The following is a 27,770-nucleotide window of genomic DNA, read 5'->3' on the forward strand; positions in this document are numbered from 1 at the left end:
CGAGTGGCTCTTTTCTAAAACTGAGAGTTGTATGCCTCGAGGAGGCTTTGCTGTGTAATTTGGAGCAAGGGCTCCAGGGTTTGAGTGGGGTCTTCTGCCTCTTTTGTTGAAATTGGTATATCGTAAAGTTGAGCTAGTTGCTCAAGAATTGTGTTTTCAGGGCTCGAAGCCCAAATTCTTTAATCCCTGTAATTGTACATTTCAAGTTGTATTTCGGCTACTAAGTACCTGTTCTATTTGTTGTTACCTAATTTTGAAAAGAAAATATAACCTTGTTAAATTTTAAAATTTAATTTCTCTTTAGTAGCTTGAGACCTATTCACCACCCAGCACCTTCTTTTACGCATAACTACCGCTAAAACACGGTAACAAGTGGTAGCAGAGCGTGGTTGAATGGGTCTCAATTTAGCCCCTTTTGACGGCTAAACATTGCTTTGATTCGAACTCTAACAATTGTCTCAGTTGCTGGAATTTTTTGAGTTTTTCAAAATTGTTCTGTCATCATGCCCGGCCCTCGCGATGTTCTCCTCCTTAACTATTTGCGCAAAGAGGAGTTGATATACGAGTTAACTATCAGAAATGTGCAATCTGGAGGCACGGTTGCAATCGACACCAACAAGCTTAGAAAGTCCCTTGATTTGCCCATTTTCATCCCCAATTTGGGAGAGAAAGAAATTGATGACTCTCTTTCCACGATCGTCGAGAATATTACTGGGCTAGCATCTGTAGTCAGCTTTTTTGATGAAAACGATCCATCTCCTAATCAAATTAAGCGTGTGCAAGGCAGGCTGTATCACTTTGCAAATAGAGTTAATGATCTATTGTCTCTAAAGGTGAATGACGTTCAGAGGAAGCAATCTAATACGCTCCTTGAAACTATTTCTGAATTGTCTAATAAGGTCACTCAATTGCTAACCGGCGAAGCTCCTCCCAAAACTGATCAACCCGCCACGGTGAATGTGGGTAACGAGGAAGAGCCTCCTCAGGGAGAAGTCAATAGGATAACCGTTGCTGCTCAAACTATCTCTGCCCCATCGAACAACGAATCTGAACGCCGTGCGTCATTGGGTAACATCCGCTCGGAACTAACTTCTTTGCCATTGAAACCTTTAACGACTATGTCACCTGGGTTCAGTAGCTTGCCTCATCCATTGGCAATGTTGCTTAGAGGTATCTCTAAGTTTTCCGTCAACACCACCAGTGATGTAATTTCATTTTTAAGATTTCTAGTGGAATTTCAGGATCATGCTCTGGTTTTTTCTCTTTCGCCATGTCAAATTTTGCAAATTATCTATCCGTATGCTATTGGTATTCTCTCTGATAAAATCGTAAGAGCCATTGCCGAGCAATCATCTATTGAGGATTTCCATGCCCATTTGCTAGCTAACTTCATCCCGGCTAGGGCCAGGTCCTCCCTTATTCAGAAATACTATTATCGGGTACAGCGCTTGGATGAAAACCTGGCAGACTTCATCCAAGATATTAAGTTTTATACTAGGGTGTTTGCTCTCCACTTCCCTGAGGATCAGATCGTGCAAGCTATTGTTGAAGGGATTTCACCACCCTACAGGTCATATTTGTGTTTCGCGGCGTGCCCGCAAACCTTCTCTGAACTGGAAGCATTAGCCGTCTCTGCGGAAGGAGTTAGGTATGCCGATTCCTTGCGTGTGGCGAAAGAACCCCCGCCTTCCTTTAGTAACACTCGGCCTCCACCTCGCCGACCAGTCAATCCCCGTAAATGTTATGCTTGTGGGTCGCCTGACCATCTACGGAATAAGTGTCCTCTGATCAAGTCAAGTGGGACAAGGAATGGAGCAGAGTCATCACAAGGCTGTTTTAAGTGTGGGGCCTTCTCACATATCGCCAAGAATTGCCCAAACTCAAATAGCACCCCCTCCTGCTCAACTTCTGGTGCAAATTCCAGCTATGCCAATAATAAAAAGTGACTAGCGGCGTCGGCTGAGCCGACTAATCCATCTTCCCGAGACTTAGCCCCTAGTAAACAGGTTGTAAATGCAGAGAACGACCAGCCTTCAAATTCATCTTTTGAATGCCCTAAAGAGTGTCTTAGGATTGCGGCGGATACCCCCGCACCTGTTCCTTTTCTTAGGATTGAGTTGAATAACGAGCCTATAACAGCTCTCTTAGATTCAGGCAGTGTTTGTTCCATTATTTCGGCTGATTGGTATTCTAAATTGAAATCTGTTTGTAAACTCCCTGACTATGACTCATCTCCTGTTAAATATGTTTCGGCTAATTCATCTCCATTAGAAATTCTAGGTTCCTTACATGTCAAAATTCGGGTTTTTAAATTTACATGGAAGATCAAATTGTTTGTGGCCAAGCGTTTGTCTTGCCCCATCATATTGGGAGCGGACTTCATTTCTCACACTGGTCTTGTGCTCGATCTCCAGAGTAGGTCGTGCACATTCAAATTTGCGTCCAATTGTAAAATCCCTCTATTAAAGTGTAATTCTGCATCATGTTCATCTATTTCGCCTACCCAGGATGAGATGTTGTTAGACCTTAGACATCTACCTGAGGAGCAGGCTGATAGTATTCGCAAATTGTGTCAGTCGTTTCCCGAGGTGTTCTCTGATACTCTTGGTGTTACTGACCTTATTGAATACAAAATTGAGGTCACGGATTCGATTCCTGTTCGCTTTCCACCTTATAGGCTATCTCCACCTAAAATGAAGGCTCTGAAAGAAATCATCGATCAAATGTTGAAGGATGGTATTATTAGGCCCTCTAAGTCAGCGTATTCTTCGCCTATTTTTCTAGTCCCGAAACCCCAAGGAGGCTTCAGGCCTGTCATTGATTACAGGGCTCTCAATCGGAAGGTGGTGTTGCAATCTGTGCCCCTTCCCGACCTTCATTCTTGCTTTTCATGGTTTCGTAAGGCCAAGTTCTTCACCATCTTGGACTTGAATCAGGCCTATAATCAAATTCCCCTTGCCGAAGAGTCTAAACATCTTACAGCGTTTGCCACGGACTGGAATTTATATGAATACAACCGCGTGCCTTTCGGGCTCCCTACGGGAGCAGCTGTACTCACTAGGCTGCTAGATAGGGTCTTCTCCGACATCAAATTCGAGTACTTATATCACTACTTAGATGATGTCGTCGTATTTTCAGAGACTTTTGAAGAACATCTAGATCATCTGCGAGAAGTTCTCGATCGCCTTCGTAAGGCTGGGTTAACTGTTAAGTTGTCCAAGGTTGCTTTTGCTAAGCCCTCTATGTCATTCCTAGGGCATATTGTGTCACCTGATGGTGTAGCAGTCGATCATTCTAGAACACAGGCCATCCGTGATTTTAAACCTCCCAAGGACATTAAAGGTATCGCCAGGTTCATTGGCATGGTGAATTTCTTCAGGAAGTTCATTCCTAATTTTGCTAATAGAGCGGCGCCCTTAAACCTTCTTCGTAGGAAAGGCATCAAATTCGAGTGGGGACCTTCTCAACAAGCCGCTTTTGAAGATCTGAAATTAGCCCTCTGTAATGCCCCTGTACTTGCTATGCCTGATTTCTCGAAGAAATTCATCGTCCAAACCGACGCATCGTCGTCAGCAGTAGCTGCAGTTCTTCTTCAAGAGACTGAACTAGGGAGGCGACCCATCGCCTATGCGTCTAGGACATTGTCAGCTCAAGAAGCAAAGTACTCCATATATGAGCTTGAAGGTTTGGCAGTCTTATTCGCCTTAGAAAAGTTCCGTCTCTATCTGGAACACGTCAAATTCGATCTGGAGACAGATAATCAAGCCTTAAGCTGGGTCTTAGGTAGACCGCGTCGTACTGGTCGTATAGCCCGTTGGGCCATCCGTATTTCCGCCTTCCAATTCGATGTCAGGCATATCAGAGGTACCGAAAATGTTGTGGCTGATGGACTCAGCCGTATGTTTTCAAACGAGGTCGAGACCCATGAACCGGTCGACAGTTCATCACCTTCCGAGTCCATACTATCTGGTGTTAATGCCATCTTAACAGATGCTCCCATGCTTTTTAGGGATATTGAGAAATACCAACGTGAAGATCCGACGCTGGCTCCGATAATGGAAACCCTTTCTTCTGGGGAACATGCTGTCCCTTATGTTCTGAGGAATGGTGTTCTATGTTGCCCTTCGAGGCATGATAAGTTGATGAAAGTTGTTGTTCCAGCGGTTCTTGTACCTATGATCTTCAAATACTATCATGAGACCCCATTGGGGGGGCATCTTGGAATCTTTAAAACTCGTGAAAAGATTCGTGAAATGTTCATATGGAAAGGTATGGACGGTGAAATTCGAGAACTTGTAAAAGCTTGTAAATCTTGTTTGATCAGTAAACCCACCATGTCCACTAAAGTAGGCCTTTTGTCTTCTCATCAAGCGTCGCGCCCCATGGAACGCCTGTATATCGATTATGTGGGACCCTTCCCCCAGTCAAAGGGTAATGCCAACAAGTTCATCTTTGTGTGTGTAGATGGTTTTACAAGATTTTCCTGGTTATTTCCGACTAAGCTGGCTACCGCTCAGTCCACCATTACTTGCCTAAATTCTATTTTTGCTTCTTTTGGTCTGTGCCAATACATTGTATCTGATAATGCTAAAGCTTTTACATCAAATCTGTTTCGTAAATTCTGTTTTGACTTGTCCATCTCTCATGTAACTACATCTGCTTATTACCCTCAACCATCTCTGGCTGAACGGGTTAACCGTAATCTCAGGTCCGCACTTATTGCCTATCATCATGAAGATCACTCTAGGTGGGACACGTCCCTGCATTGGTTAGCTTTTGCTTTGAATTCGGCGGTTCATGAATCTCACAAATTTACTCCAGCTTCTTTGATGTTTAAGTTCGTTCCCAACACGCCGCTCTCTAACCTCTGGTCTCTGAATGACATTCTGCCCGAGACAATAGATCCGGACAACATTAAAGATCTTTGGAAGAAGGCTAAAGCTAATCTTAAAGTATCTCATGAAAAGGTTAGGGAAAGGTATGATCGTGGACGGAGACCCACCACCTTGAAGGTAGGTGACCAGGTTATGGTCAAAAATTTTGTTCCCGCGGGCAAGCTTGCCCCCAGATTTCATGGGCCTTGTATCATTCTCGATTTTCTTACGCCGGTTACCTTATTGCTAAGTAATCCAGCCACCGAGAGGATATTTAGAGTTCACCTGTCCCAGGTGAAACCGGTGTAATTTCTGTGTTAACTTGCTTCATATTATTTTGAAAGGATATGAAGGTTATATTTTTTTGAGTTTCACTTTAAGGCATTCTGCCCCTTCTGTAATATTTTGGTTTTAGATGTAAGCCTTGTGTAAAACCTGCCCCGACCCGTTAAACTGCCATCCTGTTCTTGCCACGGCCATTACCACGCTCCCGTCTCCTGCTCCACCTTACACTGTGGCTTCATAATAGTAAATGCCATGGATATCTACACGCCGCTGGCCCCTCAACCTCTCCACAAGCCTGTACCCTCAAAGAAAATGATTGTCCAACACAATTCTGCCGCCTAGCTTTAATGTTTCAGCGCCCCCGCAGCCGCGCAGCGCCGTGCAGCGACTGGGGAGGGGGATGGGCCCCCTCCTCTCCAGCGAGGACGTCATGTGCACGGCGAGCCGGAGCTCACCTCCCGGCCAAGGCTGATGTGCGGCGCACGACCTGCTACATGCCCGCAGCCTGTATCTGTTCACCGCGGGCGCGGCGTACTTCAACACCTCTGCTCCCCTCATAGTGCGGGCGAGCGGTATCTCAGGGTACTTGAGGGGTCCGAGCGGCCTCCGTTGGACGCAAGCTGCAACGGCCGGTCCGGCCATTCGACTCAATCTACATCAACTACATGGACAGTCACCATAAGCAATAATTACATTTGGGAATTTAACAACAATATTTGGTGGACATCGCAAAACTTTTCTTCACTTTTAAGCATTAAAAGTTTATCTTCAAAAATTCAAATTCTACAAACTTAAAGACTTTCATTCACCTGCAACAACAAAATTTTGGAACCGAATTAAGAAATTTCTCAAATACTTCTGCAAGTTATCTTAATCTCAACATCAAAACTTGGAACTTATTTTCAAACAAAAGTTTATGTTCTTCTGTGTTACCCCTTGGAGGAACTTTTGGGGGGGGAGGTCTGTACCGGGCGGTACACCTCTACACCGTTTATTTAAAAGTTGCGCCTGTTGAAACTCCTCTTCTGGAGGAAGGTGGAACTTTATCTATTCTATTAATTCTCTACTTTCTCAGAAGATGTCACCACGTGGAAAATTTTGAGTTTGTGAACTGTGTCATTTTCGACGTACTTTTGTTTTGCTTGTATTAAGAAGTGTGAACTTTCTCTTCTAGAGGACACTACTGAAGATCAACAATAGTGCAACCTAGTGCGGAGTCAAAGAACTATTTTGTTGGAGAAAATTTAATTTCAGGAGTTTGTTCTTTGGTAAATTTCTTTCTGTCATTGTTTAAGTTGGCTGTATACCCCTCTTTTTCCCCTTAGTTTGGATCTAGCCAATCCCGAATTTCTTTAATTAATTTTCCACCAATAATGTGTTTCTTTTTCCTCTATGTAGGGGTTTCTTTTCCCGAACCAATAAAGATTTTGTGGGAGGGTGTTTTCTTTCCCCTAACGCCTAGAATCTTCCGCGAGAGGATATAAACTGCTGATTTTGGGGTCTCCGGGCCACTTCTGTTCCATCTTTCAGTGTATTAAGTACATAGCAGGAGGCGGGAAGCGCCTCTTTCCTCGGCAGCGATCTACTACCAGGTAATGGCCTATTAATATCTTCTTTTCTTGCTAGGTCGGCAGTTTAACTCTCGCGGCGGGTTCGAAGCGTTTTCCATCATGTAACCTTTTCCTAAAATGTAACTACTCTTTTCTTCTATTCTCTTGTAAAGCTACATTATGGGATAGAGAGTGCTAACCCTCTCGAGTTCCCACTCACATCATCTTGAGGTGAACTTATTTTTCTCAACCAATTCTCCCGTAATGTAATGTAAATTGCCTTTAAGTCACCTCTGTAGTATGGGATTAGCCCTTGTATTAACGGCCTAGTGCCAAGTAGGTCTTAAGCAAGTGTATTAGGAGTGCAAGTTCGCCTCCTCTCAAGTTGTATTTTAGAGGTCATGTATTAATCTTTTCTCACCTAATAGACCTCAGTAGGTTGGGTATTTTACCCCTGTGTATATGTCCTTTGAGGACAACTTGAAAGTTGAGTTTGGTGTGGCCTGGGAGAGGCTTAACTTTAAGAGCGAGTGGCTCTTTTCTAAAACTGAGAGTTGTATGCCTCGAGGAGGCTTTGCTGTGTAATTTGGAGCAAGGGCTCCAGGGTTTGAGTGGGGTCTTCTGCCTCTTTTGTTGAAATTGGTATATCGTAAAGTTGAGCTAGTTGCTCAAGAATTGTGTTTTCAGGGCTCGAAGCCCAAATTCTTTAATCCCTGTAATTGTACATTTCAAGTTGTATTTCGGCTACTAAGTACCTGTTCTATTTGTTGTTACCTAATTTTGAAAAGAAAATATAACCTTGTTAAATTTTAAAATTTAATTTCTCTTTAGTAGCTTGAGACCTATTCACCACCCAGCACCTTCTTTTACGCATAACTACCGCTAAAACACGGTAACAAAGATAATGATGGTGATGATTACTAATTCGTCGAGAAAGAAGAGGTAGATGTATTTTAATGGTGATATTAAGTTAGTTGACACAATTTAAGGTTAAGAATACATGTATTTAATTCTATAACGTATATTAATTCTTCAGTATTCCACATTCAGCATTAGATATGATCCATATAAGTTAAGTATGTCGGATAGATACCTGTAAATCATCAAAATGAATCCATGTAGGAAAGAGTGAGCCGAATTAGCCCACATTATCCAGAATTCTTAACCACAATCATGTTTATTTAGGGAAATAGAGGTAGGATGTCTAATTGCTCATTTCAATGATATCACTGAAGAGGTTCTCCGTAATTATACGATGATGACACTGGTTATTGAAGTCTTCTTAGATGACAGATCACAGAATTTCCAGAGATGATATTAAATAAGGTATTATGAGTTACTGGTGACATAATAACAGGTTGCACATGATAAATAATTGGCACTTAATTTTGAGAATTTTTATTTTTATTTCAGATAAATGATCTACATAATGATTGGTAATGATAATTTTTGCTTATTTGAACGTGAAGCAATGTTAATGGACTTATTTTATCTTTTCTTCCTTGTACGTCTGGAGATAAAGCCACTAAATATGAAATACTGAAGTAATGAACAAGAAGACTAATGTTTCCCTTATCCTAATGATCAATGATCGTGATATATAGCATAATTGTGAAATATTGACAAATACGTGCAGGCAAATAGACTGATAACTTGCGAATAGGTCTGAAAAATATTACATAAAGTTTAGGAAAAGAATTATGATGCGTTCAAACAGTGAAATGAGTTTCATAAACATGATTTTAATTTAAAAGGGATCCTCAAGATGCTCATCATTATGACATTTTCTACTTTTCAATGGAACTAATGTACATAGTCAGAATTTATTCTTATATTTCAAAGATCTTTGAATGTTTCCATTAACTAGGTCAATTAGGTACAGAAATAGCCAGACTTTAGCAGATATTGAATTTCTACTCTATTTCAAGATCATTTAATTTAATAAAGTGTTATTAGATGAAACTTATTCACTCTTAAGGATGCCTTAGGGTGAATAAGTACTTATAAATATTCATAGACTAAGTATGATAGATTTATGAAATGTTATTAAATAATTCGCGAGATGGAGAAGTCCAACTAACAAATATTATGCAAACTGACCCGTTTATCTCATCCGATGACTCTACTCTCGGAACCTATGACCCAAATTTGATACTGAGATGATAAATAATGATAAATTGAGCTAGACAGGATTTCTTTGTAACTCGACCTGGAATTGAGAACGGCACATTGTGTAAACTTAGTGATATAGCTATTTTCAATACGGAATAATGACGAGAATAATGGTTTGTAAGGTAAGAAATGACAACATATAGCAAAATTAAAGTGAAAAAGTTATGTGATAAAGTGGAGAGAAATAGACTGAGATGATATGGAAATGTTAAATGGATGAATGAAGGGAATCAATCAATCAATCAATACTGATCTGCATTTAGGGCAGTCGTCCAGGTGGCAGATTCCCTATCTGTTGCTTGCTTAGCCTTTTCCGAAATGATTTCAAAGAAATTAGAAATTTATTGAACATCTCCCTTGGTAAGTTATTCCAATCCCTAACTCCCCTTCCTATAAATGAATATTTGCCCCAGTTTGTCCTCTTGAATTCCAACTTTATCTTCATATTGTGATCTTTCCTACTTTTATAAACGCCATTCAAACTTATTCGTCTACTAATGTCATTCCACGCCATCTCTCCGCTGACAGGTCCGAACATACCACTTAGTCGAGCAGCTCTTCTTCTTTCTCTCAATTCTTCCCAACCCAAACATTGCAACATTTTTGTAACACTACTCTTTTGTCAGAAATCACCCAGAACAAATCGAGCTGCTTTTCTTTGGATTTTTTCCAGCTCTTGAATCAGGTAATCCTGGTGAGGGTCCCATACACTGGAACCATTCTCTAGTTGGGGTCTTACCAGAGACTTATATGCACTCTCCTTTACATCCTTACTACAACCCCTAAACACCCTCATAACCATGTGCAGAGATCTGTACCCTTTATTTACAATCCCATTTATGTGATTACCCCAATGAAGATCTTTCCTTATATTAACTCCTAGATACTTACAATGATCCCCAAAAGGAACTTTCACCCCATCAACGCAGTAATTAAAACTGAGGCGACTTTTCCTATTTGTGAAACTCAAAACCTGACTTTTAACCCCGTTTATCGACATACCATTGCCTCCTGTCCATCTCACAACATTTTCGAGGTCATGTTGCAGTTGCTCACAATCTTGTAACTTATTTATCACTCTATAGAGAATAACATCATCCGCAAAAAGCCTTACCTCCATCATTTTTATATATAAGAAAACATAAAGGTCCGATAATACTGCCTTGCGGAATTCCCCTCTTAATTATTACAGAGTCAGATAAAGCTTCACCTACTCTAATTCTCTGAGATCTATTTTCTAGAAATATAGCAACCCATTCAGTCACTCTTTTGTCTAGTCCAATCGCACTCATTTTTGCCAGTAGTCTCCCATAATCCACCCTATCAAATGCTTTAGACAGGTCAATCGCGATACAGTCCATTTGACCTCCAGAATCCAAGATATCTGCTATATCTTGCTGGAATCCTACAAGTTGAGCTTCAGTGGAATAACCTTTCCTAAAACCGAATTGCCTTCTATCAAACCAGTTATTAATTTCACAAACATGTCTAATATAATCAGAAAGAATGCCTTCCCAAAGCTTACATACAATGCATGTCAAACTTACTGGCCTGTAATTTTCAGCTTTATGTCTATCACCCTTTCCTTTATACACAGGGGCTACTATAGCAACTCTCCATTCATTTGGTATAGCTCCTTCATGCAAACAATAGTCAAATAAGTACTTCAGATATGGTACTATATCCCAACCCATTGTCTTTAGTATATCCCCAGAAATCTGATCAATTCCAGCCACTTTTCTAGTTTTCAACTTTTGTATCTTATTGTAAATGTCATTGTTATCATATGTAAATGTTATTACTTCTTTGGCCTTAGTCTCCACCTCTCTCGACATCATCCTTGTAACCAACAATCTTTACATACTGCTGGCTGAATACTTCTGCCTTTTGAAGATCCTCACATACACACTCCCCTTGTTCATTAATTATTCCTGGAATGTCCTTCTTGGAACCTGTTTCTGCCTTAAAATACCTATACATACCCTTCCATTTTTCACTAAAATTTTTATGACTGCCAATTATGCTTGCCATCGTGTTATCCTTAGCTGCCTTCTTTGCTAGATTCAATTTTCTAGTAAGTTCCTTCAGTTTCTCCTTACTTCCACAGCCATTTCTAACTCTATTTCTTTCCAGTCTGCACCACCTCCTTAGTCTCTTTATTTCTCTATTATAATAAGGTGGGTCTTTACCATTCCTTACCACCCTTAAAGGTACAAACCTGTTTTCGCATTCCTCAACAATTTTTTAAAACCAATCTCAGAGTCTGTTTACATTTTTATTTACCATTTTCCACCGATCATAATTACTTTTTAGAAACTGCCTCATGCCTGCTTTATCAGCCATATGGTACTGCCTAACAGTCCTACTTTTAAGACCTTCCTTTCTATCACATTTATTTTTAACTACCACAAAAACAGCTTCATGATCACTAATACCATCTATTACTTCAGTTTCCCTATAGAGCTCATCTGGTTTTATCAGCACGACATCCAGGATATTTTTCCCTCTGGTTGGTTCCATCACTTTCTGAATCAGCTGTCCTTCCCATATTAACTTATTTGCCATTTGTTGGCCATGCTTCCTGTCATTCGCATTTCCTTCCCAATTGACATTTGGCAAATTCAGATCTCCCGCTACAATCACATTTCTTGCCATGTCGTTTCCCACATAGCTGACTATCCTATCAAATAATTCCGAATCCGCGTCAGTGCTACCCTTTCCCGATCTGTACACTCCAAATATATCAAGTTGCCTATTATCTTTAGAGATGAGCCTTATACCTAGAATTTCATGTCTCATCTTTAACTTTTTCGTAGCTTACAAATTCTTCTATCACCAGAATGAACACTCCCCCTCCCACCATTCCTATCCTATCTCTACGATACACACTCCAGTGCCTTGAGAAAATTTCTGCAACCATTATATCATTTCTCAGCCATGATTCAACTCCTATTACAATATCTGGTAAATATATATCTATTAAATTACTTAATTCTATTCCTTTCTTTACAATACTTCTACAGTTCAACACCAACAATTTTATGTCATCCCTACTTGATTTCCAGTTCTCTGTTCCCTTATCACCACTCCCTAGGCCTTCCCTGAATGTACCTCCCTATTACCCTTCCGAACAAATTTCCTAACTTATACGTACCACTGCGGTTTAAATGAAGGCCATCCGAATGCAGATCCCTATCTCCTACCCACCCATTAGGATCTAGAAATTTCACTCCCACTTTCCCACATACCCACTTCATAGTCTCATTTAAATCCCCAATCACCCTCCAGTCAGTATCCCTCCTACACACTATTCCACTAACAACAATCTCCGCTTTCTTAAACTTCACCCGTGCTGCATTTACCAGATCCCACACATCTCCAACTATGTTGGTAGTTATATCAGCTTGCCTTACGTTGTTGGTACCAATGTGAAACACTACCACCTTCTCCTTCCCCACCTCCCTCTCTTCTACTTTCCTCAACATCTGCCTCAACCTAATTCCTGGATAACATTCTACCCTGGTTCCCTTTCCTCCACACACTTTCCCCACGTGTCTAACGATGGAACCCCCATGACCAGAGCCTCAACCCTACCCACCTCATTTGATCCCCTCCCCTCTTGGTCAGCCCTATCTTTCCTGATAGCTGCAGAAGCTACTTCCTCCTCCCTTTTCTCCTTCCCATGACCCTGTTCCACCTGTCTTTTCCTATCATCTACCCTACATTTCCCTTTCCTACCTTTTCCCTTCCTCCTACTTCCACACATCTCAGCAACAGTTCCCTGCCCCTCATCTTCTCTCTGTTGTTCTACCTGGAGTGACTCGTACCGATTTCGCACAGGCACCTGTCCTGAATTCTGATCCTGAATAGAACCCTTAGCCTGCAATCTCCTTCCCCTTAGAACATTAGACCACCTGTCTTCTACAACTCCTCCCTTTCCTTCTCCTCCCTCTTGGGAATGATGAAAACAAACTATGGCATGTATAAGACAATGTGACTTGGGCTGGAACATAGTAACAAATGGTAAATGACCATAAAATAGAGTGAAATGAAGAGGAGCCATGCTTCCCCAAATTGGCCTCTGAGTAAGAGGAAATGATGATGACAATGATGGTGAAGACAATAATGACAACGATGATTCTGGCATGTTTAATAGTAGCATCTTACCTTAAGAACTTCCAACAGAGCTTGAACTCCTGTCAGAGTTAATTTCTGATCTTGGGGTAACTGCAGAGCTGCTTCCATCTCATGAGCTGTCTTTTCTTTGGCACCTATGTATGCCATCATTAACACCAGTTGTGCACTCAATGGTGAGAAAATAATATTCTGCTGTTGCTCTTGTTTCAGCACCTGGCATAACAGACACTTCATTAAAAAGTTGAAAGAACAAGACAAAGGGGTTATATGTGACCTTTCAGTAAAAAGAATATCTGCAATACACAGCTGGCATGCCTGCACTTGTATTAGGCTCTTCCTATCACCTATTCTGTCCAGCCTCACTAGCACCACCCCCTGTGATAGGTGGGGGTGGTAAAACACATCCACAGTTTTCCCTGCCTACCGCATGAGGTGGCTAAAAGGGAGACCAGGGGCTTTCATCTAAGGAGTTTAGGTAGGCAACCATGGTTTCCCTACCCAAGTCCGGCATTGCTTTGACTTACTTGTGTCAAGCTCCTCACTTCTTAATTTCCTGATATCTCTGAGTCAACTCTTGTTCTCTTCTGGCCCTGATGGTATTAGGTTAGAGATGCCTACAGAGTCTTCATGTCCATGCCGTTTGTGGCCCTTTCCTTCCTTTTGCCGATAACTTCATTCTTCAAAGAGTCAGTCACCTTCCATTTTTCCTCTTATTAGTATTGAGAGAGGATGATTGCCTAGTTGTACTTCCTCTTTAAACAATAATCATCACCACTACCACCATTCCACAACACAGCAAGTGGTATCATCATTGTTTTGATGTACGGGTAAACGAAACCTTTTTTCAATCCATGCTCACTTAACTGTATAAACCTTGGCAGGAATAAGGAATACCAGTATGTACAGTTAAGTTCATTAAACTTAAAAGACTAAACACAAGAAACCACTAATTACTGGTCTCATCAGAATACAGTACATATGTTGGAAATGAGTTGTTAAAAGACCTTCTAATTGGTTTGACTATATTAATGTATTATATAATACATGTATTTACCTTGTACAAGGAATGGCAAAAAGCTGCATTGCTCCTGGCAATCATCTCCACTGCGTCCTTGTCAGTCATTCTCTTCCTTCTGGAAACAGAAGTTATTGTTATTTCACTTGGATCCAACAGCTCACCTATCAGTAATGTAATACTACCGGTAATTTAAGTCTGGACAGTTAAAATTTCTCTTATAAACAGTACAGATGTCTACTTCTAGCAAAAGGTTATGGTTAAAATATATAATGTGGCCCATTGCGTGCAAAGGGACCCAAAGTTGGCAATGGAAATTTTACAGCAGAGCTGAACAAAAGTGTCTGGGATGTAAAAATTGCATTTCTATGTTTTGACTTTTTGCACTACCTACGAGTCTTCTTAACAAACTAAGTTACGCAGTAGTTCGAGTCTTTGCCACCTGGTGTCATGAAAACTGTGTACAATGAAGCATAACAAAAGGGTTGGATGCAAGAACCAGGCAGCTCCACTTTTCATCAAAATGGACATTTTCATATATATCGAATGTAAACAAATAGGCGCACATTTCTATGCAAGAACCATGCAACTCCAATGACTTCCATTGGCGATACAAAGGAAAAGGAGCCACATGGAGATAGCATTCATCATCATTTTAATGCAAGAACAAGGCAGCTCCAGGAGCCACCTGGTTTTTCAATCGATTTCAGTTCAGTGCATCGTCACTGGTGCCGAAGCTTCGGAATGGTAGAAAAAGAAAAACGGAAGAGAGAAAGACTGTATGTTCCTAATGACTATGTGAACCTCATAAGATGGTCAAGCTCAAAATTTGTTGTCAAACAAATTGAGAGAGACAGCTTTCTAGACTATAAAGGTCCTTTTGAAGAATCCTTCAAGAAGAATGTTAGTTGTGTAGGTAAAGAGAAGTTCTCCATTTCAAAATATCGGTTGTTTATTCATAGTGAAGAATTTTGTGGAAGTGTTAAATGTTCAATGAATGCATCAGATTTTTCTCTACAAGAGTTTCCTCTCTTGAAAGAGAACAGTACTCCAAAGTTTCCTCACGCGAGTCGGAAACTGTATCCAGATTCTCTGCACATCAAGGAAGCAAAATTTCGGGATGTAATGGTACTGGCCAAACGCTATGTACCCCCCACTGACAAGTGATATTACAACAACATAACCAGCCAATCAAGAGAAAATAATGTGAACACCTCATCTGGAAGTGAATAACATCAACTGTCATACTGTAATAGGGTATACACTTAATATTCAAGGTTCTTAACATTTCTGTGACTAATTATGAAGTGTTTGCACATTGAAATACTGTAAAAAAAATTTTTTAAACAGTTTTTGGTAAGTAAAACCACAGAAATCATTGAATTAAACATTTTCTATGCAAGAACCAGGTGGCTCCAAAATTAATTTATTGCTATAAAAGAAAAGAAAATTGAAAATTCTGCTACATTACAGGCTAAATGTATCAAGGAGGTCATAATTAACATACTGACAAAAGTAATTATTTATAGCATAATTCATACTTATTTTATACAGTTTTATCTTGCTCCTGAAAAGTTAGAAAAAATGGAGCTGCCTGGTTCTTGCATCCAACCCTTCAAAATATAAGTAATGATATTTGTTTTGGACCCTAAAACTCCTTACTATATTGAAAGTGACTTCACCTATATTTTTAATTCATGATATAGTCTGGAACTATTAGCAGTCACCTGTGCTAATTTTAACATGTATATGTGAGAGTAATAATTTAAAGAACAATGACTATGTTGCCTAAAGAGCAAAGCAGTGCCATCTACCTCCGCACGTTTGAACTATGCAACTAACTTGTCTGAGCGGACTGCTCACTTCCGGTATTATTGTCGTTAGAGAAACTTTTGGACACAGCGTCTGTCTGCTGCTAGAGGCTGTTGAGTGTTGACGTGTTTGGCTCTCTCTAGCCATGGTGCATTGTCCGGCTGTGAAAATGAAAATGGCATCATGCCAGATTCCTTCTAGAGAACCTGCATGGGAATACTAAAATGTTTTTGAGTATGCTCTGCATTTCTTCTGCTCTAACTACTATCGATTGTTAAAAGAGTAAAAAGTGCACCAATTTAAACTTAGTCTAGTGTGTGGTGGTAAGAAACTGGAATGATGTAAGTACAAAACATTTTCTAGGTATGTAATTTTGATGGAATCCTTGATATTGTTTTCACTGCTGCTGAAGGGATTTTAAAAAATTATGATATAAACACTAACTATGGGACTAATTACCATGAATCTGATGTTGGTATGCCATGTGCCCTTACCCATGTGGTTGAGAATTGTGGAACTATTACATAATCTGCGCTATATTTTTTGGAACAACAACATGTGTGAAAAATTTGTCTACAAAAGTGTAACATGTATTAATTAAGCATGGTAATTTTCATTCTTAACAATGGTCCCTGTTGATTGTAGAATCGGTATCTCTAGGATGTCTGACTAATTTTCAACTTTGATCTTTCCTAACACTAGTATTCATAGTGTTTAAAATTTATTCTGATAGTGTTTTGATGGTGAGAATAAATCTTTGCAGGCTAGTGTTTTCAAATGTGTAAAAAGGTGTAAAAAGAATTTACCACAGTACTATTTCTATCATGCACCACCTCACACTATGTATGATTTAGAATTTACAAATTTGGCACCTGATTTTAGTAAAATTAGGTGGTTTATATGGAAAACGATGTGCTGATTTTGGAAATACCAATTGATTTACTGTAATATGTACAGATTTTATGTAATTCATTATTATATATATTGATGTTCAAGATTTAATGTAAATTTAAGAAAATTTGAATTAATTTCATTGTGTTTCCAAACTGTATGTTTACCAGGAATCAAAATTGGTTCATGGCTGGTGCATGATACCCATTCTCAACTTACACAACTTCTGGACTTTTCCAGCCCACATCCTTGCATGTGCTATCAAAATGTGTCAGGTTTTACATGTAGGCTCTTTCTCTTTTCTGCCTATGTGGTTTTCCCCTGACCCTTCAATACCACGCCTTAACAGCACATTACCAACACAAATCTTGCCTGGTAATGCGTCTAACGTGCAAACAGGCAGGTACTCCTGTAGTAACACTTCCCACTCTTCTCTGCTATCTCTTTCTTCTTACAATTAATAGCATGTCGGAGGCAATGTAGATTGAGTAGATTGCCACGTGGGGGGAGTGGCTTCGGGGGCCCCCCGAAACAAAAAAGAAGAGCAGCTCATTGTGCTCAACATGTTAGCCTGTATGTAATAAGTAGAAGGATGGGTATCGTTGTAGAGTATGTGTTCAAGAACAGTGTACATGTACAGAGATGTTGGATGTTCAATAAACCATTTGTTAACTAACATGTGGTATTGTGGTTATGTTACTCCTCACATAGCCCGATAGTTCACCTACATTTCCCATGTCAAGATGCAATTTATGGGATAGAATTAATAAACCATTTGAATTGTGATATATTGTAAAAATAGTGAAAGATAGGAGAGGCAAGAAGCCAAATAGCATAATTGATGCAGATTATATGAGCACAGATGATTATTATATATGAGAAGAATGAATATTAATCAAATTTTAAACTTAATTCTCATAGTTTATCTTTCTCACCCACTTATTTCTTACTTTCTTGAATAAATTACATTAATTAAGGTTAATGTGATGTACTATTGGTGTCTTCCATAGTAACAAAAATCAACTTAGATTTAAACTGTAGAATTATCCATTTTCTTGCAAATTCATGATACGTCAGGTGGAGGCGTCCATTAATTATGATGACAGATAGATTTACATAGCATATCAGCGATGTTTGAATCCCACGAGCACTCAAAAATAAAATCTTTTACAATAAAAATGGCGTAGTAACGCACGTACTGTAAAAAAAAAAGAACCCTGAGATCTATTCGTGATTTCTTTACGTCAGCTATCCTGGACGTGGGATGGGCGTATTATTGGCACACTTTATCTTGGTGCATTTACACCCTAGTGCTCAATCGGTCGACCTCGGCAATCTTCGAGTTTCGTACTGGCAACCTTTGAAACACAAACTATGAATCGCTTAAGCATAGTTGTGTGACATCTGGCGTACACTTTACGTACTAGTACTGTTGTTGTTTACACAGCAAAGCCAAACTATAGAATTCATGCTAGGAACAAGATTCACATTGAGAAATGTTATATAATGTTATATAATGTGTATGTGACACAGTTATTGGCTTAAGATAATAACGGTTTAGAAACTTCATATCGATCGATCATATTCTCGATTCAATTCAGATTTCATTTTCATTCAGTTGGCAGCACTACCGGAACCGGGACAGCTCCCTCCTTACTCCTCACCCCCATACACAAATGCACTAAGTGTGCCGATAATACATGGTGCAACAATACACTGAAATGTACTGTACAGCAACAATAGGCACACATATCCCACACAAGCACACATACTAAGGCACAAGATTATTATAATCTGATTTATGGATTCATTGTCTGTCTGTTAGGTCATCAGCCCAGAGGCTGGTTGGATCCTCAAATAGCACCACCAAAGGTTATGCGGTTATAAGGAAACCCCAAAAACCACTGGCAGCACCAAAATGAGGCGTACTAGGCAAGATGAGGAGTGAGGTAGTTTGCCATTGCTTTCCTCACTGGGTCAGAAAGTACTATTGCAGCACGACTGACGCTATAAGTAGCACCTTTCATAACACTCAGATGCACTAGTCATGCTCTGAATGTCATTACTCAGCACTACCCATACCCCAGCAACTTCTATATTGTCACAGTCATGGATGTTGACTGGGACTTCGGTGGAAGCTACACTTTACTCTGGCCTGTGCCAAGAGATGGATGCAAAAGTACTGTATCCATAAAACCTCATTTATTTTGAATGCTGATTTTTATTTATTCTACGACCCTATTTGACCTGTTGAAGACCTTAGCGCGATGAATACCTCTTGAAAATTCGCATCCTCACATGATAAGGCTTGAGAACGTTTAATATGAACATCGCTCTTGAACTCTTCGTACGTCTCAGAACTCCCCTTACTCCTTAATTTTTTTGTCGGCCGGGTGGCTCAGCATCTCTACTCCAGCTACTTCGCCGACTTCAAAAAAGCACATTGGCTGACGCCTTGTTGGAAGTTAGCCACCCCTATACCTACTCTTTTCTCCTCACCATGACAACCACTACCACTCCTACCACAACAACAACCACCACGACCTGCGCACTTCGCATTCCCTACCTTCCTATCACTACGGTTACGTACTCCCATTCTTCCCCTCTTCTGACTACGACCCTTCCTCTGCCGCCATACCCTGATCCGCCCAGTTACCTGTACATCCCTCCCCGCTACTTCAACCGTTCGACCATCGCTGAAGAAACCTCTGCTACGACACCAGTCATACAGCCTTCACCTCCAGCAGACACCGTGCGTCATTCAACATCACCACTGCCAGATCGCACCACTATGCATAGTTGTGTCTTACGCGGCGTGGATCCTGACATCTCAGATCGAGAGGTTATCCAAGAACTTAATCTCGAAGGCATTCCTGTGCGTCGTGCCTTCCGAATTTGGAACAACTCCGGACCAACCTATCTCGTCCGTCTCCACCTGCCTACGGAAGAAGCAGTCCAACGTCTTCTTACCAGCGGGGCACGTATCTACGGTCGTCAACATCAAGTGGAACCTTCACGCTCCCCTCCTAGAACTCCCACCAGCCCACGTCTTCGACCCCGGCCAGCCCCCTCATATCGAACTCCCTCGCACGTTCGTCCACCAACTCAATTCTCCTTCTCACCACCCTTAACAGCCGACCTTCTCAGACTTCTCATCACCTCCTTGTACAATATCTCCGCAACCTTACACCTACTAACCTTTCATGGCAGCCCTAGTACACTTCTCTGAATTTTCACCCCTTCCACACATCCCTGGTATTTAAATAACATCCGAGCACACCTCCTCAACCATTAATTCCACTTACCCTCCTCCTTACAATATTGGTCCTTCCCCAATTCTTTCAACATCTCCGGCCTGGGAGACAGCGACACTGTCTAGGGGCCCGCCTCGCCCGAAGGGCGGGGAATGAAACACGTTGCAGCAGCAGCAATATGAAAATCACTTCATAGCATTAACAGGTAATATCAACATCGCCTATCGTAAATGTGAAATGATATTGAAGAACATGAACACTCATAACTTTCACACAAAATCTCACTAACGAGTTAATCTTGGACTTACATATCGCTTAAGGTTATCCAAATTCATGTTGAATGTACTCTAGAATGATTATCACATTTCTCATAACTGGTGGCATTCACATCGCAACACCTGCTAGCTGAACATCATTCTAGAAATACCTATTATACATATATTATAGTCATACTCACTACTCATAATTAATGGGCCATCATGCCATACCGTCTATATGATAGATAAATTGAGCCAAAATTTGCATCTCAAACAAGATTTTCGTGTACTGTATCTTATTTAACCTTCCGTCAGCCGCAATATATAAAGTTTCAAGGCAGGTCGCAAGGAGCCTGAGAGATCCCCTCACGTATAAGTTTCGGGAAGTTCAAGTGGGCAGCTATAATGTACTCCTTATGTTATATAGGTGTGGATGAGTCAGTTAAAATTGGTTTAGCAAAATTCTGATCCCAAAATAAGCCGCATTTTATAACCATATATTTTCTTCAAAATTTTAGGTATCTTTGCAGTATTTACAATATTTACAATTTTAATTGCAGAGAAAAATCTTATGTTGGCGGAAACTATGTTCATATGTCTCAGCAATAACAACAAACATGAGAAATATAAACGGGTCATATATTATTCAGTAAGGATTCTACAAGAACACTAATATTTCGCACAGACACTAGTCGATCATGTTCCTTTTTTTCTTCATGGGTTTTGGCGGTCATCAAATCTTAAACTACGAATCAAGAACTTAAATCTCTTGAGGCTCATTACCAGTGCAAACTTTTCTATACCATCTCCATCAGTGCCCCAGAGATCTTCAAGGCTCTGCCTATTATCTCTGTAAGATCCTGCCAAGTACAATAGGCCAAAGAATGCTCTATCTGGTCTGTAAGCTCAGCATCCCTTTCACGAGTAAAATTTTGTTTCACGTAGTCCACGTATTGATTTGTGTAAGTTATGATAGTGTCTATTATTTCCTCCGTAAATAAACACTACCAGGAGTCAAGCGGTGATTTAGCTTGCCTTGCTTGTCCTATAACTCCAGGTAGATGTCGTACGAGATTGTGCTTCCTGGCGCGGACCCGTTGGGATGGCGGCACCGTACACCATTTTGTCTTGTCTTTCCCTTTATAATAATTAGCACTGGCCTCTAATTCTCCTTGTTCATCAGCATCACCGTTGTCATCCTGTTCTGTTTCCGAGTCACCATCTCTTGATTCCAGAAGATCGTCACTGTTTGTGTCACTTTCGTCTTCAAAATTCTCATGTAACGCATTATCATCTTCATCCAGCAACAGTCGTTGGACATCCTCCACTTCTTTGGATCTGTCTGAGTTAAAATGATCGTTCCTACTGGCCACAATGTATGGTAAATCTAAAATAAAGAGAAATTGGGACGTAAGTAGTCGCAATGTGGCTGTGAGGCACCAGGCTTATATTGCACTATCTACATGCTTACGTGGGAAATTACACCAAATTTAGGGTAAACAAATAATTTAACTTGTCTTGTCTTGTCTTGCGGATATTTATTTGGGATTCAATAAATTCTTTCCCAGTCACGAGACCATTAATATATTACACTTATATCACAAAAGCACACGATTACATCACTAATGCCCGATTTTAGCATGATCACACGTAGATAGATGCACTTAAAGAAGCAATATTATATCGGGTATAAGTAGGTTCATGGAAGTATTACATTCGGTACTGAGCAGAGACACAAATAACTCAGTAAGCTGGAATAGGAGTAACTTGTTACACTGTACAAGATCGGAAGGTAATAAAAACCTCGATACAGTATCTACTCACCAGGAACATATAGAAGTGCCACCTCACAAACATGTCGGAACAAAACAACTGAAAAAACTAGATCATAATTACAATTTGATGTGAGTGTTATCAAGGTATTCGTTTAAAATAGTAATGATCGCAGGCGAAGGTTGGTGCAACAAAACTGAAAGTCGTGTAGAGAAAGGTACTGGAACTTTAAGTAATTTCTGCATTAAAATGGCCTGGTGATGTGCATATTGGGGGCAATGAAGAAACAAGTGGTCACTATCGCCCTGAGATTCTCCGCAGGAACAAGTTGGGTCGTTCGTAATGTGAAATCGAGTTAAATATACTGGGGTTAAGGCATGATTAAAACGTAGTCGGATGATATTGGTAATGTGACGTCGTGTATACGTGCCATTTGCAAACCACGGCAGTGTGGGAATACTCGGTTGAATTTGATAGTAATGTTGGCCTTTCGTACGAGCAGATAATCGCCATTGTGTGCACCATGTGTGTTGAGCTGCAGTTTTGATACGTGGAAAGAAGTCGGGACTCGGAATTTTGATTTGTAATATATTCGCGGTATCTGCACTGGCGTCTTTCGCTGCTATATCGGCCATATCGTTGCCTACGTGCCGATTATGCCCTTTAATCCATATTAGCGTTATAACAAAACCGGATGTTTCAAGTCGAAATAGAAGAGACTTAACTTCGTAGATATATGTATTTGTATGAGGGGCGAGTGATTGCAGAGCTTGTAAAACACTTTGAGAATCGCTGAATATATATTTATTTTTTTGGATTGCAACTGTTGAACATATACGAGGGCTTGGTATATGGCATATAATTCTGCTGTAAAGATAGTTAAATTATTAGGTAACGGATATTTAAAGCTAATGTGTAGTTGTGGATCGTAAAATGCTGCTCCGACTCCAGTATATCGGTAAATAGGAGGTAATCTGATGAGGTTATGGGACTTTTAAATTTCTTATGAGCGTATAATGTGGGATAAGGTGCAGACATTGATTGGTTTGATGGATCAGAAGGGGCAGTGATAATAGAAGGACGGAATGTTTGAATATCATAGTAGTATGAATACGTATTAACGCGTGGTGTACGAAGTATAGTCTCAGTAAGATGGTGGATGTCAGCATAAGCCATATATATGGCGGGATACCGATGATTGGGAGGAGGACGCTGTTGATAATATTCATGTAATAATTGTAATTTAGGGACAATAAGGGAGTTCGTTCTACTAATATGTTTAAGTAGGAATTTTTTGGAAAGTTTTACCCTGCGAACATACAGTGGTTCTTCCGTAGTTTCTACTAATAAAGCGTTAGTTGGTGTTGAGCGGAGGGCACCCACACTGATACGTAGTGCTGAAAATTGGAGACGATCCAAAGCTAATAAACTATGTTTAGAGGTTAAATCAATAATGTGGGCGCTATAATCAAGTATGGACCGAATGGTTGCATGATATAGCATGATATGAAGGTGAGGAACTAATTACGACTCTCAGAGGTAAGATTTCCAAACTACCTGACTCAAAAGTAATTGTAGTAAATGTGCCACCCAGGTATGACCTTTTAGAGGACTCATGTGTGAACAAAGCTGTACATAATGTAAATATAAAAATCAAGAGATTATGTAAGAGTTTTAGAAATGTCTATGTAGTAGATACTTCAGGTCTTGGCAGACAAATGTTCACTAGACATGGGTTACATCTAAATGGTAATGGAAAAGCAACTCTCTGTAGACAAATTGCTACAATTATCAACAGAGATTTGCAAACTAATCTGTACTTAAGAAAACCCATACCACTAAACTGGCACATACAGGGAAACTTGCCAGAAAACCCAGACCCTTAAATCAAGATCTATGTATTATCCGCACACTTTATCTTGGTGCATTTGTGTACGGGGGTGAGGAGTAAGGAGGGAGCTGTCCGGTATCGATAGTGCTGCCTGGTGCTGCCAACTGAATGAAAATGAAATCTGAATTGAATCAAGAATATGATCAATCGATATGAAATTTCTAAACCGTTATCATCTTAAGCCAACAACTATGTCACATACACATTATATAACATTATAAAACATTTCTCGATGCGAATCTTGTTCCTAGCATGAATTCTATACTTTGGCTTTGTTGTGTAAACAACAACAGTACTAGTACGTAAAGTGTACGCCAGATGTCGCACAACGATGCTTAAGCGATTCATAGTTTGTGTTTCAAAGGTTGCCAGTACGAATCTCGAAGATCGCCGAGGTCGACCGATTCAGCACTAGAGTGTAACTGCACCAAGATAAAGTGTGCGGATAATACAAGGATCTGGGTTCCAGGGAAGTTCTCAACTCATGAGTCAAACGTTACCCAATTGCAACAGTCAAGTTTTAGGGAGGAAGGAGGTCTGAGATTGCTCTTGGTAAACTGTCAGAGTGTAGTAAATAAACAATTAAAATTCGGTACATTGATAGAATCTTATGAGACGGATGTGGTGATAGGAGTGGAATCGTGGTTGAGAGAAGGGGTGGGTAATACAGAAGTATTTCCAGAAGGGTATACAGTCTATCGTAGAGACCGAGGAGATAAAAAGGGAGGAGGGGTATTTATTCTGGTGAAGGAAACTTATTGTTCGCATGAATGGTTTACTGATGAAAGGGATGAAATATTAAGGATAAAATTAGTTTGTGATAATATGAAGGAGGTGGGAATTATAGGAACATATAGGCCTGGAAGAGAGGAAAGGGACATGGAAATATTTGAGAAAATAATAGGTTATACTCATAAAAACAATAATGATATGGTAATAATTGGGGGAGATCTAAACTTGCCTGAAGTTGAATGGAATGGAGCTGCAAATGAAGCCCATGAACAGAAACTGGCAAATAAGTTAATTTGGGAGGGAGGATTTACACAAGTAGTACAAGAACCAACTCGTCTCAATAACTTGCTAGATGTATTCTTGGTTAAACCATGGGAAATTGTTGATAAAACTGAGGTAGTTGAAGGAATAGGTGACCATAAGGCTGTAATAATGGATGTAGGACTCGTACCAAAAATGCTTAATAAGAGGGTCACACAAGAAATTATACAGAAAAACTAAAGTTGATGAATTTGGGACTTACCTTAAATCACAATTCAGTTGTTGGATAAGTGAAGGGAATAATGTGGCTACACTTTGGGCTAAATTTAAAGGAATCATTTGGGAAGGAGAGAAGAGATTTGTACCTGTTAAGAAGGGTAAAATGACCTCAGATCCTGTTTATTACACAAGGGAAATAAGAAAATTAAAAAGAAAATGTAGAATAGTAAACAGGAAAATCAAAGAAGGTAGGGAGAATAGAGAAACTAGGAAACAGCTAATGAGGGAACTGAATAGAGTGAAAAAGGAAGCAAAAGAGAATTATATGAATGGCATTCTTCAAGAGGGTAATGACCACAAAAGGAAATGGAAAAAGCTGTATTCATATATTAGGAATCAAAAAGGAAAAGGAATCCAAATTCCTACAATGGTGGGAGAAGGGGGTGAACACTATTTAACAGATACTGAGAAAGCAAACCTCTCTAGTAGGGAATTCCGAGATTCAGTAGAAGATTGTCAGGACTTGGAAACCGTAACAGAAAATAGAAAGGGAGAGAGACAGAGGGAAACAAGAAGCTTCGCATTCACAAATGAAGATATTTTCAGAGAAATCCAACTGCTTCAGCAAGGAAAAGCAGCAGGAAGTGATCAAATTACTGGGGAGGTATTAAAGACAATGGGGTGGTATATAGTGCCTTATTTAAAATTTCTCTTTGACTGTGTCATAAATAATAGTGTGATACCAAAGGAATGGAAGGAATCTATAATAATACCAATTTATAAAGGAAAGGGTGATAAAAGGAAACCAGAGAACTACAGACCAATCAGCCTGACCAGTATAGTTTGTAAAATACTGGAGAGTTTAATAGCAAAGTACATCAGAGGGATATGTGATGATAAAAATTGGTTCATGAGGAGCCAGTATGGATTTAGAAAGAAATTTTCTTGCGAGGCACAACTGGTGGGATTTCAGCAGGACATATCAGATCAGTTAGATTCAGGAGGCCAGTTAGATTGCATAGCCATAGATCTTTCCAAAGCCTTTGATAGAGTGGAACATGGAATATTATTAAAGAAATTGGAGGGAATAGGATTGGACGTAAGGGTTATACGTTGGATAAGAACATTTTTAAATTCAAGGGTTCAGAAAGTCAAAGTAGGAAATAATATATCACAGGAAGAGAAAGTCTGGAAGGGAACTGCACAGGGTAGTATAATCGGTCCGTTACTTTTCTTAATATACGCAAATGATTTAGGGAATATAACATCAAAAATAAGGTTGTATGCAGATGACATAATTGTTTATAGGGAAATAAATAACATTGAGGATTGTTCAGAATTACAAAGGGACCTTGACAGTATGCAAGAATGGGTTGAAGAAAATAATATGAAGATTAATGGAGGCAAATCAACTGTTACAACATTTACAAACAGGAGCTTTAAAACTGAATTTGAATATACTTTGGATGAGGTAGTTATCCCAAAAGATGGCAAGTGCAAATACTTAGGCGTAAGATTTGAAAGTAATTTGCACTGGAAGGGTCATGTTGATGACATTGTTGGGAAAGCATACAGATCGTTACATGTCATAATGAGGCTACTTAAAGGATGCAACAAAGAATTAAAAGAGAAAAGTTACTTAAGTATGGGTCGTCCATTATTGGAATATGCAAACAGTGTTTGGGATCCTCACCAAGAATACCTAATAAAAGAACTAGATGGTGTGCAGAGGAAAGCAGCAAGATTTGTAACAGGGGATTTCAGGAGAAAGAGTAGTGTATCAGAAATGTTAAAGGAACTTGGGTGGGAAACTTTAAGTAAGAGAAGGGAGAAAACTAGACTTATAGGATTATATAGAGCCTATACAGGAGAAGAAGCATGGGGAGATATCCGTACAGGAGAAGAAGCATGGGGAGATATCCGTGAGAGGCTTTGGTTGGAAAATAATTATATTGGTAGAACTGACCACAAGTACAAAATTAGAAGGAATTTTAGCAGAAGCGATTGGGGTAAATTTTCTTTCATTGGGAAGGGCGTGAAGGAGTGGAACAGTTTACCAGGGGTAGTGTTTGATCCTTTTCCAAAATCTGTACAGATATTCAAGAAGAGAATAAACAACAACAGAGATAATAAATTAAATGTTAGAGGGCATTCGACCAGTGCAGGATATTGTAAATAATAAATGTGTGTGATTAAATTAATTCCATCCCCTGGTCTAAGGAGTTTGGACAGCCCAAGTAGGGGACTGCCTGTAGGGGTGAAGTACAGTGGGGACTTCGAGGGCCCTGGGACCGCTACGGTAGCTGTGAAGGCCCTTCAGGAACTCTGAAAAGTGGTGGCAAAAGGGGCTCTGGTTAAGACGCAGCAGGTCGTTATGCTACTTAGGTTCCAAAATGGGTAAAATATAATAATATGTAAATAAATTCAATGTTAATTTTAATCTTATACCAGTTGTATAGTATTATTAGAAGTAATTTCACATACCGTACTGTATATGAGTTGACTATGTTTGTAAGATATTATAAGTAGAATTTTGTAAACAATATAAATTTATTAAGGATGATGTGTGTGTTTAATAGAAAAAATTATTAGCGTAAATTGTATAATATTGTATTCTAGGAAAATTTTCTTCGTCTCCTGTTAATTT

At 39.8% G+C, this 27,770-nt stretch overlaps 1 protein-coding gene across 1 annotated transcript in view; it reads right to left on the reverse strand.

Annotated features, from left to right (window-relative positions):
• Positions 1-27,770, reverse strand: part of LOC136856732 (serpin B4-like) — a 304,832-nt gene that overhangs the window by 80,205 nt on the left and 196,857 nt on the right. Inside the window, exons 7-8 of the mRNA XM_068231104.1 lie at positions 14,073-14,151; positions 13,049-13,231 (exon numbers count right to left, since the gene is read on the reverse strand). Of these exons, the coding sequence (XP_068087205.1) occupies positions 13,049-13,231; positions 14,073-14,151 (262 nt within the window). The remainder of the gene's footprint in view (positions 1-13,048; positions 13,232-14,072; positions 14,152-27,770) is intronic.

The sequence above is a fragment of the Anabrus simplex genome, chromosome 1 (genome assembly GCF_040414725.1).
Source record: "Anabrus simplex isolate iqAnaSimp1 chromosome 1, ASM4041472v1, whole genome shotgun sequence".
In the NCBI taxonomy this organism is placed as follows: Eukaryota; Metazoa; Arthropoda; class Insecta; order Orthoptera; family Tettigoniidae; genus Anabrus; species Anabrus simplex.